This window comes from Dicentrarchus labrax, unplaced genomic scaffold, assembly GCF_905237075.1.
Source record: "Dicentrarchus labrax unplaced genomic scaffold, dlabrax2021, whole genome shotgun sequence".
NCBI classification, from domain to species: domain Eukaryota; kingdom Metazoa; phylum Chordata; class Actinopteri; family Moronidae; genus Dicentrarchus; species Dicentrarchus labrax.
The window spans coordinates 14,690,078-14,713,524 of NW_026136723.1; the positions used below are offsets into that span (position 1 = coordinate 14,690,078).

The following is a 23,447-nucleotide window of genomic DNA, read 5'->3' on the forward strand; positions in this document are numbered from 1 at the left end:
GGAAAACCTCAAAGGGAGATTGTGGTGTAGTCTAAGGCTGCCACTGGGAGCTAATAACCGCAACATTTTGCCGATATCACCTTTACCAACTGGACTTCTGTACATTTCTTCATTGATTGACTTCATTGATTTAATCAGCATTATCAATGCAAACATATTTTGGAGAACCACAGAAAAGATCATACAGCATCAAAGACTCGTGTGTAGATGAAACAAACGCTGCATTATTTTCAGTCTCACTTTATTTAACGATGATGTGAAAAGTAAAGGCTGTCCATAACATTCAGACAATAAAAGAAGAATGTTATTCAAACCCCCCCCACCCCCCACCCCCATAACAACTAATGGCTCCAAAAATGTTCAGGTGTTCCAAGTGTGATACTTATTTTATACAACTTTTTCATATCTATACCTCATTTGTACATAACATAGTTACAGATACTGTAAATTAAAAAATGACTTCCAAGTATCCTTGTGGCGCATTTGTGAAATATTTCCTATGTAAAAATGAGAATGTACGTAAAGATCTTTTACATATACATATATATAGTTCTCTATTCTTTCTGTAATAAGAAAACAAGTTATTGCCCCTCTTCAACATGTTGCATTTAACATAGGTTTTGTTTACCGTTTAAACTCTTAATGAACTTAACTCCATGTGATACCACATATCAAACTGACAAAACAGTAACAGTATGGACCTGTGTGTTTTTTCACTAAATATATACGTCATATTGTTATATTTTTGGACATGTATGTTTCGTGTTCTCCAGAAACCCTGATGATGACACATACAAAGATATAATTATATACGTATATGTCACTTTGATCTTCAAACTAAAAAGGTAAAAAGACCTGTGGCAAATACAAACCATCAGCATGACGTTATTTATTACAGGAAATTATGAGCCCTTGACCTACCACAATTGCATTTGAACAATTTTTCATCCATGTTGAAAAAAGGTTGAAATTAATTATAATGAAAGAAAACATATCAGGGCACATTTTTAAAAAAACAGAACCATACCTGATGATCTGCATTTGGCATTTTAGATGGACTAAAAAAAGTCATTTTGTAATTTGGTAAATGCCAGGAGTGGGTTATTAGGATTGATCGTTTGCTACTACTTTCACTTTATTGCCCTCAGTGAATAACTGCTAAACCAGTAGCATAGTCGATGATGATGTTGAGTTTGTCCACTGAGAATCTTGGCATTGACACGTGTGAGCTGATCAACAGGTTAAAGTAACTTAAATCCATGTTTTTGTAAAGAAACGTAAAACCAAATTGTAGGTGAAAGGATGAAACAACAGAGTGGATTTGTCACGACAGTTGCAAAAACAGAGGTAACTCTGTGAATTATACATTTCATTTCATGCCGTCTTGAGAAAGCCAAATACCAAATATTCCATACATGGACACCATCATCAGGGTATCAGCAAATTGTACACAATCACATATAATGTAATATATAAAATGTGCAGTTGGTTTTTCTTCTCTTGAAGGAAGAACCAACCCTCTGGCAATGTCTCTCACTCACTTGTCAAGTGACCGTGATTCTCTGGTTGGCAAAGGTGCGGGAGAAGCCGTGACTCCTTGGAGGTCTGTGCTCGGGGTTTCCCTGCTCCTGTGCTCAGCAGGGGCTGGAAGGGGAGGAGCTCTCACAGGAAGTCACCCTGATATGTCCGATAGCAGGTGGATCTCTGCTAGCTTGTCTCCCACTCCAACTCTGTATCCTTGACTGGCCTTTCAACTTAAGACTGATTTGACAGTATTTATGATCAGACATCAGCTTGTGGGGGATATCCACTCCAGCTGACGTGGAGCTTTCACCAAGTTGTCCCACACTGTTCCATGCATTGAGGCATTGAATTTAAATAAATCTATGACACGTTGTACAATTTACAGATGTGTGGCCAATGTTGTAGTTTGCTGGGTCAGCGCCATTTTCACCCTATTTATGTACTGTGGATCCTGCAGGCTACAATATAAGACAACAGGCACAGCGCTCAACAAACGCCTTAAAAACTAAAAACCAAGACACCAATGGTGAAACATATGCTGAGAACAAACTCACTTCTTACACTCCATAAAAAGTCATTTTTTTGTCCGGAGTCCCTGTTTGCGTTTCTTCTTCATGAGGACGGTTTTACAAAAAGAAATGACGACACTGTGTCGATGACTGTTTTGCTCAGTGCAGCCTTCTTGGGCCAAGTTCAACGGCACTGAATTTCCATAGCAACTGAGGTATGTTCACTGTTGCTAAGTGTGAAGTGATTTTTCATGACACTCAATATGAAAGAAAGCCCTGTGTCTGTGCTTTATGCTCTATCACTGTGACCAGCAGTGGTGTCATCACCATCTTGGAACTGAAAGCTACAGCCGGTTGGGGCTTATTACACGAGGCTCTCATGTATTCATCGTCTTTACTACTGCTCATGGAAATTCAGGTCAACCATTTAGTCCAAACTAGTTGTGGAACTGGTAGACCTACATCCTTTCCAGCATCACTATTTCTTTCGGAGAAGTCATTTGTTTCAGAGTCTTGTGCCCTTTTGCCATTGACATGAACCTCGTCACCCTTGTCTGTGCTGGTTAGCGGTGAGGGCTAGATCAGATGGACATCTTAACAGTCTATGGAGACCACTCTGTGGGGATCATATGACCAGGCCCGTCACTAACGCCTTGTCTGAAAAGCACCTGAATTCATAAGGTGCTCTCTTGCGTTTTAAGTGTACATCTGAATGTGTGCATTTCTTGGCATATAACACACATAAGTAACAACTGTGGAACACTCTTGTGGTGTCTTTTAGCTCTAATTTCTAACATATGCAGCCTTGGAGACCTGTTAAAAGGCATAGCATCAATATTCTGTATAACATGCTTTCTGAGGACATATTAAGCAAGTTGTAAAATATGAAAGGCCTATGCAAAGTCTGAAGTGAAATCTCTGATGAAACCAGTGGTGCAAATTTAGCAAAGTGGAAAAAAGAGCCATGTGCATGTTACTCCAACTTAAAAGAGGGCCCCTGGTGCCTTTTCATGTTCTGTGACTAAGAAGCTTTGATGTATCTTACTTTGCTGTCCATAAACTGATTTATCAAAAGTTACACAAACCAATTCAGATCTCTTTCATAAATATATCTTATTCTTTGTAGGGTGCTATGTTTTATAAGCTTTCATTTGTAATTTTCATGATTACCTGCCTCTGTTACGAGCCCCACACTTAGAGCCCCTTTAATTGTCCATTCACAGCATATACAAAGCTTACAGTACATCAAAGTCAGAAATGATGATATTTACATGTCTCCACAAGGATGGGTAGGGGACGGGGAGTAAATTGGATGATTTCCTTTGTTGGGTTTTGTAAATTCCATGTTTCCACACCGGTATCCAGTCACTGAAGCAGTGAAATACTCACGTTAGATGACAAGCTCACATGTAGCAGCGAGCACATACAACAGATAAGGAACAGAAACAGACAACCCCCTCTGAAGCAGATAAGGCTACACGTCAGGTCAGGGCTGGTCCACCGCTGTTCTGCTATTGGGGTGTCAGTGTGTTTGTGCAAGTATGTGTATTTGTGTATGTTTGTGTTTGTTTGACTGTGCATATGTGTATATGCCTAGGCAAGGGGAGCAGATGAACAAGGGGACATTGCTGTGAATCATGGGAGTTTGTAAGGGTCATCCAGTGCCCACTCTGTCTCCTCCCACCCCTTCCTGACTGAGGGTTTCAGTTCTCTAGAGAGGCCGGGGTGAAGAGATACGAAGAGTGAAACTCTGCTGCCCCCCCCTCCCTTTCTTCTCCCCCTGTCCTCCTTGTTCTGAGACAAAATACGCACATACGCTGATGATATCAGTCTATTTGTTGTAGAAAAAAAGAACCATATATGTCTCCTCTGCAAAGAGCCAGGTGGGGTAGTGAATCAAACTCACAGGCCAGAGACCATTACCCGGTAAGAGGGGGGCATGTGTCTGTGCCGTGGGCTGGAACCAGGGCTGCCATTGGGGCTGGTGCAGCTGGCATCAACCCCTCCTATGGAAGGCAAGTAAGCATGGTGCAGGATGGGCAGCTGCAAGGACAGTCGGCGCTGTATACTGCAGATAGAAAAAAAAAGTTACAATGTGGTTAGCAATGCTAGCTTTAGCAAAGCATCTGATGCATTCAAAGAATGCAAACATGTCCTGCATTTAACTGTTTTTCAATTGTTCACATGGTTATGGCTAGAGAAAATTAACTATGGTAAATAAACATCGGATTTAAGTTACAGAAAGATTGTGGTCATATAAAAAGGAGCCAACACTGATTGCTGCGTGTATGACAGTACGTAATCTATGGTCCCCAGCATAAAGCTGGAAGCACAACACTCCCATTTCACCACCCTGACCTCTACGTCCTTACTTTCCACCTAACTAGGGCACAAAACATCCCGTATTGGCACCAAACACACAGTGCTACAAAACTGTCCAATATGAACGTACTTACTTGGGATACTGAGTTAGATTTTAAATTTACTACATGAGATGAAATCAAGAAAGATACCCTAGAGCATTTATAAAGTCTGCCACATTATGTCCACTGGTTATCAATATTTACCCTCAGTACATTTTATTTATTATAAAGCTCTGACAAAGACACAAGGAAAAGACACAAGGGATAATGATGTGCTGGGATTCTACTATAACACAGCCCAGACCTGGCACATGCAGTGGACCTACAGAGTCTGCTATTAAGATTTTCAATTTTTGTTTGGTGCTCCTTCTCCATTGATAAAACTGGACCGAGACATAGTATAGTTCATAAAAGCCCTCAGCTGCTCTTCCAATTGTTTTGTGTGTATTCTTTAGCACCCTCATTCCCCTCTTCACTACTTCTTACTAAACCCCTAATCCACCATGCCTCCCAGCTTCTGGGATCATCTGACAAAAAGAACATTTCATGCTTCCGCCTGCTGTGACAGTTCGCACCCTACCTCGCCAGTGCTAGTGCCACTGCCAGCCGTTTGCAAGAAAATTACATAACCAAATGTCAGTTATGTAAAAAATTAAAAGAGGGGAATGGAATTCAGGCTCATTCAGCAATAGACCTAGAACATTTCTTAATTAGGTGAACTTTAAAATATTAATGGTCCTCAGGCCTAGTCAGTTATTCTGACCTATTCTATTTGTGATAGAAACACAAGCTTCCTTATTTGTGTAGGAAATGTTTGAATTTTTCTGGCATTTTTGATGTATCGTGTATGACACAGACACTACACTTAACAGTTACATATACCTGGTACGTGACTTACCAGTCGTCATGTCACAAAGTGTTACCATTCGTCCTCCTCTACCTTTACCACTTTTCTCACTTCTTTATATTTGTCTCCTCTTTACCTCCTCTGTCTCTCTCACTGCCTCTTCATCTCTCTTCCCTCCATGTGATCAAACATTCATGCGGCATGGGAATAGCTCTGAGTGTTCCTTTACTTCTGTTCTCCTCCCTGTCTATTTTCAGAGCTGCTTCCAATGCAAGCTGTAAATCACTGGTTACATAAGCCTCTGTGAGTCTCTACCTCTTTCTTTCTCTCTTCCTCCTTATCTCTGTCTCTCTTTCCAATCTAAACATCCTTCTCTCTTAATCCATCTTATCTCTGTAACTGCCCTCTCCTCAATAATGCTGTCTCTCCCTTCTCCATCCATCTGTCCCTTCTACACTGTGCATTCTTCTCCTGGTTCTGGTTAAATGAGTGTGAGGGGGAGAGCTTTCAATGATGCATGAGGTGTTCCCCCCCCCCCATTGATGAAGTTGACATCCCTCCTTATGAATAGTAAATGAATGAACATCTGCATTTGTTGCATGAATGTTTTGAGTGTCCAAGACCGTCTTCTTTTGCAAGTTGGGACAACAAATCAATCAGCTGAATGTCTGCGTGTGCCTACTGAACATGAGCATGTGTTTGTTTAAATGTGCGTGTTTGACTGTGAGTATATATGCTGCAGTAAGTCCAGCATGGTGGGAGAACACACGCACACTCTGTGTGGTTATATGTATGTTGATGTGCGTAGGAGAGAAAAGTACAGGGCCGGTCCATGCTTTCACAGGGCTCTGTTGCCAGAGCAACCGCCTGAGAGCTGCTGGTGGTTGCGATACATGTGACGTGTAGTCTGATGAGAAAGCTGACAAGACAGAGGAGAGGGGAGAGGGACACGGGGGTAGAGGTGCTGAAGAAGTGGGAGCTCTCACTGTTCAGGCGAGTTGATATCCTCCAGGGGACCTCTGTTTATTCTGGAAGGATCCATGGAGCCCCACTGTGCCTGAGGCTTCTGCTCCAGGTGGTTCTTTAGTATCGACTTCTCTCCATCTGTATTGAAAACACATATAGGCATCATGAAAAATATGATAGCTGTGTCAAATGGGCTGTCATACTTGATTCGCACATGCCCGGCACCTGAGACATGATTTTGAGGGAATTTTCAGACCAGCTTTTAGTTCCAACACCTGAGCCTGGATGCACATTTGTTTGCTTGGGAGGGGGAGAAATTCTATCAGTGCAGATGTGCATTTTCACTGCATACAGTACATCCACAAAGGTAACATAACTTTAAGTGTATTTCATTTAAAAATAATATTTTTCTATTTTGATACATAATGGGCTTACACTTTGCTCATTGACAGATGAATGAGGGATGCTGAACCAAAAATGTAATGAAACTTCCAGGGTGTGGAGAGGTTGGCTTTTACATTTGGTGGTTGGTGTCCAGAGAGACTACACCAAAGTTTACTGGAAGTAAACACCCACATCCCAGACAAAGATTTTGAGGTGGCCTAGAGTGCACTTTTTGGGGTTTAACAACAGTTTTTATTCTCCATCAACAATATAAGAAAATGGCCACTGGTAAACAAAAAAACTCTGCTCAAACATAAAAACACTTGTGTTAGTCATAAAATTGATCTTACAATATGTCAACCATGTCTGTCAACTGACTGTAAACTAATCTGTTTTTCTTTTTCCAAAAAGGAGACAGGTTGTATGATTTCATCACATATGCAGGGTGATATTTAAAGCACAGGTGAAAAATAAACCTGAAACATGTGTGGGACAAGTGAAAACAGAAACAAAGAGAAAGAAAGCTTAAAAGTTACAAAGACAAAAAAAATCCAGTGAGGAAGGCAGAGAGGAAAAAAGAAAAGGCATGACATGATTTTTGGATTCTCCTGACGTTGCAGGGGAAGGCAGACAATGAGGTTCGAACACAATAAGAGTTGCAGTAAATATCCCTATCAGTTTTCCAAATGTATACCTGGAGAGTAATGGAATGATCCTTTCACCCCCTACAGAGTTTTCTCTCCAGATGTCCCAGATTTCCCAGCACTTGCTGACCTGATTCACTGATCACAGCACTCCATGCCCCGATTGGACATCTGAGCTATTTTAGAGCGGACTAGTCCTCTTTGAAAAAAGCCTAACCTTGTAGCTCCCACAGCTGTGTTAAAAGCACGGACACAGATATTTATACACTTCATTATGGATTCAGAAAATGTGTTCATTCCACAAAGAAAGTCTTAGGTTGTTGAGTTTTTTTCCGAATATCATTAGACCCCACGGCCCAAAATTAGATTGTACAATGAGACTTCTAAAGTTTTGAAATTAAATGTTCAATGTGCAAATGTGTGGAAAAAGAATCAATCAGGTAAATTAACCTGGTAAATTGCAACATCTGTTCATTATAGTTTCACATTTATCGAGTGTAGACAGTTAAACAGTATAAAGAATGTGATAATTTACTTAAATCAAATTTTGTCATGAGCCCTAAGCAGCTGCTTAGTTTACCTGTCTCTTGGGTTGACTTCAATTGGCTGATCTGCAGTTAATGGTTTCAACATGCAAAACCGATCCTAGATGTAAAGACATTACTGCTGCTCAAACATTCAGTAAGCATGATGTAAAATGCTCACGGTACTGTTAATAACCTCTAACTTTTCAGGCCAAAATCAGGTCTCAGCAGCCAATCTGTCAGAAAACCACACCTTAACTCTCATCCGCTGGTATTCTCCAGCATCGCCATGTGCTGGTACATATTCATAAAGACAGCCGGAGAGAGGGGTGGAGTGTTGCTTCTCACCCTTTGTGAGTGAGCGTAATCGCTGTTGACATGGCGTTCTACTCTTATAACAGCCACTCATTCACGGCCCCCAATACATTTAGACCAGCTCTCTTATGAATACTGATTACTACAGTTAGGAGCCGACAATGATGATGATGACTGTCAAGCATAAGCAGATTGAGGCTGGGAAAAGTTTATATGCTGGTGATCTTTAAAGGGGGCTTAATGACCTGTGATTTTATTTCCATAATGTGTGTTGGATTGACGTTTGTGAACAGCACCCAATGTGCTGCCTTTCTTTGTCTGAGCTCTCTATCTCAGAACTCCTCTCCTCACAAGATCATTTTCATGAACACTGAGTAATATATGAGCAGTCCAGTATTCGTTCAGTCTCAATATCAGTTCCGTGTCTCTCTCACAGCCTGCTAACTACATTTATTCCATTGTACTGAGACCTCGACAATAGAAATGTAGTTTTATTGAAGAATTAAAGATTCTCTAGTGGGCAAAGTATTCCTACAAATAAAATGACATAATCATTGAACTTAAATTGAATTTTAAAAATATAATATTTTGGGAATCCCCAAATTTCATATCATCTGCTTCCTCACCAGAGGGATAGATTCTGGCTCTTACTAATTCTTGCAAGAGCTAGAAAGGCTCCTACTAAATTTCACTTCTGTCTGTCAGTTTGACATTACTTGATGACAGGAGCAGGAATATGCCTATACAACGAACTAAAACATCCCATTTCTGTAGCGTCTTTGTACCTGATCTCTATGCTCCATGCAGATATTGGATTATTTAACAATCATTAAAATTATAATTTCTCTACCGGCACCAACCTGTCTTTTCTTGCTGAGGGAAGTATTATTTTATTATCCCAAATTAAAATGTCCAATTCCTCATGAACTGTGGCCCTTGTTGCTCTGATTCCCACAGAAAGTTTCAAATATTTGTTCCTTTACCTTTAAGCCTGTATTTAGTCATTGGACACTAATTTATAGAAGACATATATAGATTGTTGGCCACATTATTTTCTTCTTTCAAATAACTGTCTGGCTATATTTGTCTCTTTTCTCTCCTGACAACCTGCAGTAACCAAGACAGCGCATACAAAGATTCAGTCTAAAATAGATGCATTTCTATGAGCCCACACAATTTGAATTTTAGTTCACTAAAGACAGCTTGATATCAGATGCCAGCTGCTGCCAGTACTTTAGAGATTACTCTCAACAAATGGAAAATGTGAGAATATGTTTACTTAAATTAACTTTATTTATTATTTTAAGATAATATGCCACAGTTTCTTTGACGATTTGTTGGAAAATGGAATAGATAATAACTAAGATCTATATGTATTCATAAGTGCATTTGAACCCTGATTAAAAAATAATCAAACAGTGCCCCGAGCAGTAGCAGTTTCTTAAGTCTTGTAAAATCTTTCAAATCAATCTCTGTACCTTAAAAGGTGTATAATCACTAATCACAATGTTACCATAGAATAAGCTTTTTATATGGGAAGTGAGGGACTTATACGTATATTTACTTGTGTAGCACCTTTCTAGTCTTCCATGACAAAGGCCACCACAAACGGAAAGTAATTTATTCATACACCTGCACATGTACACACTTCGGGGCTCAGCATCTGGCTCTTCGGCATACGCTGGGGATCGAACCACTAACCTTCCGACCTGCTCTACCTCCTGAGCCATAGCGGCCCCCGATCTGGAACTACACCTCTAGATGCCACTAAATCCTAAACACACATTCCTAAAGAGACAACACTGAGCTGCTCCAGCAACCAATTGTGCAACAACACGGACATTTTTATTTCAAATCTATCCTCATCAGGGTACCATCACAAAATATCAACCCCCCACCTCAAAGCCAGACAGTATTTGGGCTAAAACAGGAGGGAGTGTGTCTACTGCCTGTTTATGGGTATGCACATGCAAAAGCTGATAGGCAGAGAAGCAGGAGAAACAAAAGGAAGCAGAGAACAAATTAAAACACAAAGAAGAAGCATTAGACTTAATTTAGATTACTTTCTGAATGTACTCACTAAGTGCCATCAGTTCATTGCAGAACTATGAACTTTCACAGATGAGAAACATCTCAAACAATTCCAACATGCTCTGCTCCCAATCCGTAGAACGAGCACAGCTGTTTTACTCTTTTACCTTCCCAAACTCAGACAGATCCATTAGACACCCCTGAGAGCAGCTTTGTGCTTGCGTGTGCATCAGACGTGCTAAATCTGGCTGCTGTACATCAACATCACCCCGTGTGTGTTAAAATGGAGCCTAATGCAAAGCGATGCTGTTGGGGTGTAACGATTCACTGATTCAATTTGAGGAACCTGGCTTTATAATGTCTAAGACACAGCTGCATCAATTCAAACAGCCTGTATCGGGCAGAAGTTGGGAGGGTAAACCGACACGGACTCTCTCTACTGGAAAAGATAGCTTACTCTTTGTGTTTCCATATGCTTGTCTCATCCAGTGATGGTTCACCTTAGCTGCCCTCCCTTATTCAATCTTCTTTCTCCTGTTATCTCAAGTACATTGTTCAACACACAGCAAACAAACCAACCAAATAATTAGGTGCAAAGTCAAGTGTGTGGACCCACTTTACCACATTTATAGTTAGGCCAAGAGTTGACAAGTGTGACAACAGTATGTGTTAAACTTCCTAAGCAGCAGTGTAGTATACAGGTACAGTAGCTAATCCTATGACTCATTGTAAGAGACGTCACAGACATGCTGTCAGACAGAGCGCTCCTGTGTCCCTGCTTCAACTGCAGCTAAAAAAAAATCAAGATATTCCTTCAAGCTGTTGCTTTTAAAGTGGAATTAAAACCCTTCTAAACTGAATATACAAACGTAGCATGCACATAACAAGGAATTATTATAAGATATATAGTTTCCATTTTTTTACTAAGAATAATGATGTTAGGATGATCATGAAACTCTGATATAAACCATTTTAATGTACATTATTTTCTGTGAATATGCACAAAAGTGAACCTCAATATAGCGGTACATATTACTTTATATTACTTTTATATAGACTGAATCACACTGAATTGAAGTGAGACACCATCGAATTATATCACGTTGAACTTCTCATTCTTGGTTTATATAGACTGCGGCAATCTATTTTTCAGCCTTCAGTAGCAGCACTGAGCCCAACCCAGATATCCAATCTTGGATTTTACAAGCGTTGTTATTGATTGTAATGAAACAATTTGTTAGAGTTAAGTTATGTGTTTGTTACTTCACACACACACCAAACACTAACACTGTGTCTCCTGTCATTGTGAGTGAGGTTGTATTTTCAAATAAAGGAAGCCATCGTCAGCATATTATTGATTGTTCGATTACTGAAACGGTTTTGGACATATTCTTTCACATTTTGCACACGATATAAATGTAAGAGCCTTTTCTACTTTTTTTTTGTCAGAGAGCGCGTTACTTTTCTGTGAGATGGAACATTTTGCAGGTAAGTACTGAATGACTCAAATGGGTGGGGCCACACAGATAAGCCTAACACAACTGTGATAAGTTGAATGTAGGGGCGCTATATAAAAAACATACAGCCAGTTTCTCACCTTTTCCATCTGTGAAGTTACGTATGCTGAGGATGTTGTTGGCGTCCGGGTAATGGTTCTGTTTGATGTAGGGAGTTTTCTCTGGGGTGTCCTGCAGCTGCATGGTCACTTCCTCTAGCTCCTTGTCCAGCTTTTATAACAGAAAAACAAATGATTAGTTGCTGTTAGTTGCTTTGTTTTTAAAAGAGTGGGTAAAATAGATGATAAATTAGAGTAAGTACCTAATGAACCAAAACCTTAACTGTCCTTTATTACATTGAGTTTGCATAAATCATTCAGACAATCTAGCTCAAGTCGGCTACCCGATTGCCAGCCAAATATTACCCTGTGTGGAGTATGTAGATTTAAGAATGTAAAAGACGGCTGTCTGCCAAAGATATAACTTTACTTGTCCTCTGAGAGTGTCTGAGTAGCTCCTCATTTGCCACAATCATAAACAAAAGCAAGGACAACAGCAGAAATTCACTCGTGAAAGATCTGATAGAAAGCTGAGGTGATTGCCAAGGGATTTTTTGGTAACACTTTATAATGAGTACACACTATTAAGCATTAGTTAAGCATGAATAAATAATGAATTCATCATTTATAACGCATGAATACACATTAGTATGTAGTTTATAAACACAGTTAAAAATGTTTTATTCATCATTGATAAGCACATTAGTTATGGATTAGTAAATACTGAATTCATCATTTATAAAGCCTGATTCTGCTGTAAATAGTCATTACTATGTGGTTTATAATCGCAGTTATAAATGTTTTACTCTTCATTGTGCTGTACATTTCTGCATGCACTTGCACATCCACTATTCAGACATGTATTAATGATTAGTGACTGTGTTAGCAGATGTTCTATAAAACTCACAACAAATTCATTTTCTAATGATGGCCTATAAACAGTGATTAATGCAGGAATTCACAGTTACAAAGCACTTACTACTCGTTAATTAAGTATTTTGCACGAGCTCATCTAAAGTGAGCACTATCTATGGCTTATTAAGGATTTACAAATGAGATATAAAGGCTGACAATGCCTCGAGACTCACAAAATGTTCAGTTATCTTAACAGACGAAGGAGAGACACAACACAAAGGGATATAGAACATATTGTATTGATATTTACTACAACTTCCCAACATATTGTATGAAGACGAACAAGGCTGGTTTATGAAGACATGCTATTGTTGTGATCTTATCTGTTTGGGACGTGTACGTTGAGCTCCCGCTCTCAGCACGTCATCAACGTGATGACGTGCTGAGAGCGGGATGTTACGTCATATTTACGTTAACTCTCAGAAGTTTCTGACAGTGCAGCCAAGGGGAGCATGGAGAAGCACATTGGAGCCGGCGGCCGTCAGCGGCACTAGTGGAGAGTATGTGTCTTTGTTTGGTAGCACACATTATGGTTGAAAGATAACGTTAGCTTGTCAGCAGCTGCAGGTGTCTGCCCTCGCTCCCCGACTCACGTTACTAACGTTACTAACGTTACCGACCCGCCCGCGGTGGCTAAGCCGACCTGCCGCTGCTAGGCCCTCACCTCGCCCGGCTAGACGAGACTAGACTAGGTCGGCTTAGCCACCGCGGGCGGGTCGGTAACGTTAGTAACGTGAGTCGTTAGTGTCAAGTGACAAGCTAACGTTATCTTTCAACCATAATGTGTGCTACCAAACAAAGACACATACTCTCCACTAGTGCCGCTGACGGCCGCCGACTCCAATGTGCTTCTCTATGCTCCCCTTGGCTGCACTGTCAGAACGGTGATGACGTGCTGAGAGCGGGAGCTCAACGTACACGTCCCAAACAGATAAGATCACAACAATAGCATGTCTTCATAAACCACCCTTGTTCGTCTTCATACAATATGTTGGGAAGTTGTAGTAAATATCAATACAATATGTTCTATATCCCTTTGTGTTGTGTCTCTCCTTCGTCTGTTAAGATAACTGAACATTTTGTGAGTCTCGAGGCATTGTCAGCCTTTATATCTCATTTGTAAATGCTTAATAAGCCATAGATAGTGCTCACTTTAGATGAGCTCACACAAAATACTTAATTAACGAGTAGTAAGTGTTTTGTAGCTGTGAATTCCTGCATTAATCACTGTTTATAGGCCATCATTAGAAAATGAATTTGTTGTGAGTTTTATAGAACATCTGCTAACACAGTCACTAATCATTAATACATGTCTGAAAAGTGGATGTGCAAGTGCATGCAGAAATGTACAGCACAATGAAGAGTAAAACATTTATAACTGTGATTATAAACCACATAGTAATGACTATTTACAGCAGAATCATGCTTTATAAATGATGAATTCAGTATTTACCAATCCATAACTAATGTGCTTATCAATGATGAATAAAACATTTTTAACTGTGTTTATAAACTACATACTAATGTGTATTCATGCGTTATAAATGATGAATTCATTATTTATTCATGCTTAACTAATGCTTAATAGTGTGTACTCATTATAAAGTGTTACCGATTTTTTCAAATGTCACTCAATGTCAGTAGCTATAAGTAAACATTTTTAAAAAATGAATCAGAGAAAATGTACAGTGTAGAACAAAGACGCATTTAGGGACAACACAATGTCTCGAAGTGATCAGAGTTGCTTTTAACAACTAACAATCATTATATTAAGAATTAATGGAGTTAAATGATTTGCACTTTCTCCTTTCCCTTGTTGAACTAAAAACCCTGCCACCACTGCATCGTTGTCCTGTCTTGTAAAGTGCTAATGAATGTTAAAAAAAAGGTACAACATGACTGTGTATTCATCAGCTCAGACCTCTGTTATCCTCATACGGAGGCGGTGGTTATCAGTTTGAAGCCCATCCAGTCGCGAAGTGTTAGCCTGGTTGACGCTGGTGACTGAGGTGGAGGTCTTGGAGTCTTCCTTTTTCTGGTTCTGGGTGAACTTTAACCTCCGGTTCTGGGTGGCTGCGTCTGGGTTAGTTCTCATGGTGATGAACTGGAAGAGGGGTTATGGGTATTAGTCACAGCTGCACTCGGGGATAAAATTACATGGGATTAAAAAGCTACACATAACTGTTTACGCTGCATTTTTAGCATCCACGACTTTGTGAAGTGTGGTGTGTAAATGTGGTGATAATTAAGCACTCTAGTTTGTGGCAGAGTTATCCACTTATGCTTGTTCACACAGAAGCTGACCTTAGGAACGAAGACCAGACAGAGCGTGATGGTGCTGCAAAAGATGATCACCAGTGCCACAATACAGAACTGGACATTCGGCTGGTCCCTTGTCAGAAAAGACACTGCAGCACCGATGATGCACATGATGCCCACGTTGTAAACACTCATCCCGATGTATTTGCTATCGTTGAGAGCTGGGATGCTTACGTTCCTGGTCTCCCATGCCAGAAAACAGCCAAACAACTGTCAGGGAAAAGAGAAGATAATTGTTTTATTAGAAATTTGAGAGAAGGTTACACAAAAAAATCAGAAAAACTAAAGGCAGTATTTGACTTTTGGTTAGAAAAAGTCTGAACTTGTATCTCTTGGTCAAGGTACACACAGTAAGTCAACAGTATTGGTCATCCTCACTATTTGAAACTATGCAGTTTTCTTTAATTTTGCCTCTGTTTCTCTAAACATCAGATTTTTTCAGAATAAAGTCGAACTTATTCAATCTTAATGCTGATGTTCAGTACTCTGTATTGTTCTTCATATATGCGAACGGAGTGAAGGTTGTGAGGAAACATTTAATTTCACTCAGCTTAAAGAAACACTTAAAAAATCTGACAAATATTCACTTCATTATATGATAAGAGCCTTAAAGCCTTAAAGCCACCCTTCTAAACAGCCTTAGGTTTCATGCTTGTAAAATCTTTATTTAGTTAGTTTGTTTGGTTGAACATTAGAGTTGCAGCAGCAGCAGTCTGCTGAATAATTCACTATGTGCTGTGTAAAGAGGCCTGCCTGCTTATTCTAAAGTCTAAATGAGAGTTAGTGGAATGACGAGCAGCAGAATTAAAAGAGCAGTCATCAAGGATTAGTGCGCCTCAGGTATGTGTGAGCGTGTGTGCGGGACTGTGAGGTAATGGTAATGTGTGTGTGTGTGTGTGTGTGTGTGTGTGTGTGTGTGTGTGTGTGTGTGTGTGTGTGTGTGTGTATGTGTGAGAAAGCACTGTCCCTCTCTCTGCCTAATACAGATGTGGGCTCCTGTCAATCACTTGATACAAACTTCTCTCACTGTTCAACTTCTTTGTTGCCATCTTATTATTTTATATCAAAGCTCTTCTAGTTGTTACCCTACAGTTTCCTCACTCCTTCCATCTTTCTGTCTCGGGCATTTTTCAGCAGTATTTTTTAGTCAGCGTCCTCTGCGTTTTCTCAATCTGCTTAAGATGATTTACTGTCTCATACCTTCTCCTTTGCCTCACCATAAATGAAGAGAGGTTTGCATAATTTAAATAGGCTCCTGCTTCACAGAGGTTTTAAAAGACTTTGTGGTAGGAAAGTGGATGTTTTTTAACATTTGTTGCAGTTGGTTTAGAACGACATATATGTCTATAAATGTCATATATTCAAATGCAATCAGTGAACACAGAAAATGTTAAAGATTAGAAAACAATTTTAATGTCTATTTGTATTAAATTAGTCAGAATTAGGGCAAGGGTCAGTTAAGCCATAAAACGAATCTGATATCACAACAACTTAAAGGAATAATTTGACGTGTTGGGAAATACGCTAACTCATTCTTGCCAAGAGTTAGTTGAGAAGATCCATGAACTGTCATATCTATCTGTTCAATATGAAGCTGGAGCCAGCAGCCGGTTAGCTTAGCATAGCATAGAGACTGGAAGCAGGGTGAAACTGCCAGCCTCACTCTGTCCAAAGGTGATAAAATCAATCATATCAGCAGCACCTCTAAAGCTCCCTAATTAACACATTATATCTTGCTTGTTTAATACAAAAACTGGAGTGTATAAATGGCAATTTGCAGTTTTACAAAGGATATATGACAGACTATTTCTTGGCCAGTATCCCTGAGACTGTCTCTTCTATGTATTTGTAATCTCTCCTCTTCCAGGTCTTTCTTTCCAACGCCTTCTTGTTTTGGCGGCACCTGGAAATCAAACCCTTGGCAAGAAAGCAAATAAACGTATTTCCCCAAATGCCCAACTATTACAATTAAGCAGATTCATAACTAGTCCCATTAACATATTTTTATACACACACCAAATAGAATACAGAACCATTTTGCTGTCATAACCGTGTCAGCACAGGTTATGATTAATTAAAGCTCCCACACTTGATGCACCATTTGAAAATCCCTGTTTACCACTTCTAGTGGTAGTATCGAGTAAGACACTATTGCTAACCATAAAGGAGGGCTATGATGGCCACCTCAAATGTCTCTGGAAGTCCATGTTATGTTGCACACGGTAACATTAGCATTTTGAAACATTAAAAAAAAGTTTCATTTCACAACATGTACGAAGCCAGCACTAGGCCAAAGCATGGAAGGAAAAGTGGGCCGTCACTATTTGAGAGTCTGTGGGATTATAAACTGAAGCTAGCTCTAGCACACTCGGCCCTGCATACAAGCAAATGTAGATAAATATATTTATTCAGTGCCTTTTTATTGGGCATCAAACTCATGTTAACGTGGGTATTGTAAAAAAAAATAGATTTGAAGTGTAAATAAATGCCTCAGGTCATGGTTACGCCCATAAGACAGTTCTGACAGTAAGTCAGTTAAAATTGCCTGAATATCAGCACGGGAAAAACAGTGTTCGTCCACCCCTTCAATCATCGATATAAGATCCAATCGCCAATCCCCACAAGCCTAGCATCAAGCCTCATTCATGAACATTTCTATTAAAGATCACACCAGCAGATTTGTACAGTATATTCATATTAGACTGTAAAGTCTACATTTATCTGTGTATCCAGACTTTGTGTACATGATGAAATTTTGTGTTCTCTCCTCTCACCATTAGCAGTCCCTTGTAGGCATAGACGATGCCCAGCCAAATGGTCATGTGGGTGTTTTCACAGTGCTCCAAGAAGGGACGGATGGCTATGTCTCGGCCTTGGGGGTCCGCCTGTTGACAACACAAACAAATAGGAAGAGAATTGAGTACAATGCCCCCCCCCAAAATTACTTAAATTGTTTTGGAAAAACAAATTAGAAAGATGAACAAATAATCTTAAGCGCCAAATGTACAGTAACAGTGAAACAGGCTTCATTTCCTTGAGGAACAATAAAACCAACAGAGAAAACCAGTAAACCAGCTGAAAGTGGAAGAAATCCTCTGTAAGCAAATAAACTGTTTCCACATTAGTTTTATCTTTGCAGGTGTTCTAATCTCACATTCAGGGACAAAACTTATACAGGTTGTATGCTGCTGGTCAGAATGAAGGGTGTCAGTGATCAAACATCCAGGTGTGTAATCAAACTGTGTGCCATCATGGCCACTGGGCTTCTCCAAAGTCAGCTGAAGTTAAATTAATCCGTGCTTAGGACGCTAATGGGCACGACTAATGAAGCTTATTCATTAATGTGATTTACACCTCCTCCTTTCTTTCTTGTTTCTAACTCAGTCTCTGTCACGCTATCTCTCTACCCTGTCCCGTCTCTTCATTTCTCCAGCTTTCTTTTCATTTTCACTTTTCTTACCGCAGCTGGTGACACAGGTGACTTACAGGGCAAATTAGCACCTGAGGTGGATATTAATACGCTAAAACACCTCACCTCTACCTCTCTCTTGCTCACTCTCTCTGTTAGGCAGAGCTTTAAAAAGCCTTTAATAAGAGCATTAGTTTGCCCTGCATGAATTCATCTGAGGCCACACCAATATATCAACTCTGAGACACCTGGGGCAAGGCTGGGCATAATGCCACGCTGCTCGCTAGGTGTGTGTGTCTCTTCAGGCTTATTTACAGTAGGACATGTCTAATAGCTCAGCAGATGGTGTGTGTGTACGTGTGTGCGTGTGTGTAGGTGTGTACAGGCATCTAAAGTGTAACGTGTTATTTTCTGAAATTCAGTTCATAAGCAAACTCCTTAAGGGCAAAATGCAAGATGAGGAGAGATGCAGAAAAGGAATACTGACATGTTAGCTTTGTTTCTGTCCTCATACATACTACACTGAGTGAGTACTTTAATGTGAATAACCTCATCATTCATAAATACACACCTACACATACAGGTCCCTCTAGGTGCTGCAAAATACCCCCTCCACTAGTCATTTTGACCCACACATGCTCCATTCAGCTCGCATTAATGGAAATTGCTTACTATTCATGATTTCCTCCATGACCTTGATGGATTGACATTAGTGGTTCTCTATAGGATGATCACTTAAAATGGGAAATTGGTGCTTAAAGAGCTGCACTGATTCACCCACCAGAGATGAACAGAAATAAGCTGTGATACCATATCATTTCTGGATATCCTTGAACTGTACATGTGTATTATAGTACAGTTTTCTAGCTTTAATTCCCATGTCTATGCCTTGGAAATACAGCTTTCACACAATGTTCCTCATCCAGCTTGCACTCACTGTCTTTGGCTTTCAACATTCAATCCCGCAAAGGATTACGTACGTAGTTACACTTCACACGCCGAGACAACATAGCAGGCGGAACCCCCCTACAACTCAGATGTAGAGTCAAATTTTCCACCATCTGGCAAAGATCTTCATAACCTCTGATGTCTCAAAACAGAAACACATTAAAGAGCGAGGATCGGTGCCAGTGAGTTCACACACTTTTGTCAAAGCACTCTTGTAACCTCTTCCGAGAGTTTCCATGGCAACCGCGTGACTCACGTCACTCATATCTGTGAATATTCTGGGATTTTAGCTTTGGATTATTGTTAACTTTAGGTGAAGGACTTGAATAACTATGTTTCTGCCTTAAAACCATCAAGGAGGTGGAAAAACAGGAAAAGTGGGGCAGGAGATGACGCACAGACAGGCTATTTTTTCTTTTTTTTTTACAAGAAACCACAGCTAGTTGACACAGTACAGAATCCTGAGACCCAAGCATGACATTTTTATTGTACAGCTACAGGTAACTTCTTCATGAAAAAAATATATTTCAGTCTATTTTTAACTTAAAGTAATGTGTTGGGACTGAGCAAGAGAAAATACATGAGTTATGTATGAGATGCCCTGGTTTGGCCAAGTCTCTGGGCACAAGCTAGTGGCAGGAATCATTTCTGGTCACAGGAAGTGACACAGTTTTATATTTTATGTAAACAATACAGACAATCCTTCTGCAATCTGCTGGCCACTTTAGACTGTAGCAGATGTGGTGTAGCACGGAAGATAAAGCTCGACAGAGACAGGCCTCAGTTCTACTGCCTTCCGTATATATAGAAGAAAAGACTCACGCCTTTTTCAGACATGGAATATGTAACATAGCTGGCCTCCGTTATCTGTTAAACATGGCTTTTTTTAATACCAGGTCGGACCAAGTGCATATCTGTTTGAATGCCATCACATTAACATAAAGGATATAGCATCATGATGTTAAATATGCACAGTGAGAAATTAAATGCATGTTATGTTCACCTTACTGAGAGTACTGTAATATATTTCTCCTTAATTATCATCTCTTTTGTCCAAAGAAATTAAAATAATTGTGAGCCAATTTGAACTTTCTACTCATGTCAGATCAGTTGTCATTCTATGCTTGTACTCTGTCAGACATAAAATAGGCAGACTAATTCTCTATCTAATAAATGATGATAAATGATCAGGGGTTTCACTAGTGGGAGATGGTTATTACTTAATAATTTTGTTCTTTTTAATAAAAAAATATTTTTTATTATTTTTGTCTATTTGACAGGACGGCTCAAGCTAGACAGGAAAAGGGGGGGAAGAGGGCGAGAGGGGATGACATGTAGCAAAAGGGCCACAGGTCGGACTTGAACCCATCACTGCTGCAGCAAGGACTCAGCCTTGGTACATGGGGCACCAGCTCTACTAGATGAATTAGTAGACCTTGGTGCTGCTTTTACTAAGTTAACAGATCTGAAGGAACAGTAGGGTGACATATATCAGCTTGTTTTCACACAAGCACTTAATATTCTGGGTGTAAATGTACACGAGTATGACATGATAATTGTACAACTTTATTGCATCATCTACATCTTCGTCATTTATGTATATTTATGTTTTTTGGCTGAGCAAACTCTTATTCAAACAACAATACTCCAAGAAGTCACACTTGTTGCAAATCATTTTGTTCATTCAATATGAGAGACATATTCTGCATCAGTGCTCTTTGCATAGTCGCAGCTCCGAGCAAACTTGTGTCACTAACAACAAAATGATAAGACAAAATGAGATATAATGCTTATTAGGCTCGGGTCTCTATCGCAGCAGAGCAGACAAGAGCTCTTGCCTTTCGGGGGGGAAGCTGTCTGGGGAGTTGCCAGGCAACAGGGCTGTAGGCGGCAGGCGGCCCAAAAGCAGTGGTTATGGCAGTAAAAGTGCCGGTTCACTGTCATTTTTCACAGCATTAGCCTTCTAACGGGATCACTCTGGGAGGGCTGAAGCGGGCACAGTACTGGCTGATCGTCTATGGAGAGATGGAGCTAGATGAGGCGATGAAGGAAGTTATGGAGTGAAGAGGGGGGAAAAAAATGGAGGGTGGGATGGACAGAAGACAGGAGCAAGAAGTATGAATGGGAAGATGGAAGTTGTAGTTAATTGAATAATATAGGGATAGCAGAATAGATGGAAGGAAGGTACAAATGATGGCACAGAGAGGTAAGAGTTATAGATGGTGTCAATCCTCTAACTGAAGAATAACTTAAAGTGAAGGAAGGAGGAAATTCTAAAAGGAAGAGATAACAGAAGAACCAGAGGGGAGGGCAAGTGGATATATCAGGAAGAGCTATGGATAGGTGGAGACATGGAGGTAAAGATTGAAGACAAGCTGACTGTAAATTACAACTATCTGATTATCAGATGTATTTTTCTAAACACAGAGAAACACACCCCATGGTTCTCAAAGATAGGAACAGACAAATGTTGATTTTTATTTTCTTCATCTCCCAGCTTGTTACATGAATGTACTGTTGGAAAGCTCTGACATCTGAGAGCCAACTCTCAAGGCTCCTGAAAAATCAAATCAATTTGACATTATCCTATTGACAATATCCATGTTTGACTATTTTGGCTTCCATTCTTTGATGGTGTAACAAAGCTTGAGAATGGGATGCTGTTCAGCAACTAACTCTCACGCCTCTAGTTACCATGCAACGATGATGTACTTTTGTGCAAAAATAAAATTAACTGTGAATGTGTTTTCAAGTCACCGCAAGTTGATTTTCATACTGTACTGAATTAATTAGAAACATTGGTCTGCCTTGGAAGGAAAGACGACCCATTTAAAAACCTAAAATGTATAAGGTGTTTTGGAAAGTTGCTGCTATAAGATTTGTGTCTGAACTCACCAAACCCTCATTAAATACTGTGATGCTTCTTCCCCGTGCCATTTAAAAGTAAACAACCTGTATCTCTGTTTTTTCCTTGAATCCAGAATCACAGATAGGGCTTGTTTCTGGATAGGGATCTCACTCTCACTATATGATGGCCTCTGGTCTGATGCAGAGCAGGGACAGATAGACCAACAAGTCAGGGAGGAAATGGAGAGCTCACTCATTGTCACCTGCAGCTACTTCACACAGAGGTGTGTGCGTGCGCAGGCATATGTCCCTGCGGGTGCCAACGGTTGCACATTCTGTGAACACACATACGTAATGCGACTGGGCTTGTGTGTGTATTAGTGATTGTTTGTGTGTGTATAGATGAGCTATCAGGCAAACACTGACAGAAACACTCCATCACTCATACTGGCAATTACAACAGAGGAGATTCCACCATGGTGAAAGAATGAGAGAGAGAGATGAAGACGAAAGATAGGTGTTGTGGGTGGAGCTTTCTGGTCTTTGTGGCAGCGATTTCTGTCAGTGTAATATTTTGAAAGAAAGCGGAGAGATTGACTGTGATGAAAAATGACAAATGAGGCTAAGCCACTGAGAATAGTGCAGATGGAGAGAAAATGGGAATCACTGTTTGTTGTAAAAAAAAAAAAGCCGACAATAGATTTTTTGTCCTCAAAGAAAATTGTAAAAGTTTGATCATAAAAAAACAGAATACATTCACTGTTGTGATTACTGCAGGGATTACATAATTTACATTTAAGCATGCCGAGGCTATTTGAAATCTCTCTTGGAACAGTAAGCAATGTCATATGTTGTATATTAAATAATGACAAATTTTGATTTTCCGATTGGTGATTGGTGACGTTTTGAATGTCAGCGGGTGGCATCGTGTTTTGCCGATGCCCAGGGTACCAGCCCTGCCAACTGTTTTTCTGGGCACAGAGATAGGGAGAGAAACACACTGATACGGTGCTGTGTAATAGAGATGCCACACAAACACAAACACATTATCCTGTGCGGCACCAACTGTTTTCATACATGCAAAAATGCATTTTTTAAGCATTCGTCGTATGTCACTTTTCCCCGTGTCTCTGCTGTCTGAAGGTAATCACTGCTATTAGGACTGACTGTAAAGGATTACACTTTTGACGAATGTAATATTATGGAAAATCTTGAAAGTTGTTTCAGAAGAGACCCCAAGAAGTACCCTGTTACTACAGTTATTCTAATGTAATTTTTGGTTTATAGTCTCAAGGAAAGCAAGAGAAGCAATTGCTAGTATTTAGCGTACTGAGGAATGTTATAAGG

General features: G+C 40.0%; 1 protein-coding gene across 1 annotated transcript in view; it reads right to left on the minus strand.

Annotated features, from left to right (window-relative positions):
- Window positions 1-224: 224 nt before the first annotated feature.
- Window positions 225-23,447, minus strand: part of gabbr2 (gamma-aminobutyric acid (GABA) B receptor, 2) — a 174,241-nt gene continuing 151,018 nt past the window's right edge. Inside the window, exons 14-19 of the mRNA XM_051390179.1 lie at window positions 17,671-17,781; window positions 14,882-15,106; window positions 14,499-14,681; window positions 11,705-11,834; window positions 6,230-6,347; window positions 225-4,101 (exon numbers count right to left, since the gene is read on the minus strand). Of these exons, the coding sequence (XP_051246139.1) occupies window positions 3,936-4,101; window positions 6,230-6,347; window positions 11,705-11,834; window positions 14,499-14,681; window positions 14,882-15,106; window positions 17,671-17,781 (933 nt within the window). The 3' untranslated portion in view covers window positions 225-3,935. The remainder of the gene's footprint in view (window positions 4,102-6,229; window positions 6,348-11,704; window positions 11,835-14,498; window positions 14,682-14,881; window positions 15,107-17,670; window positions 17,782-23,447) is intronic.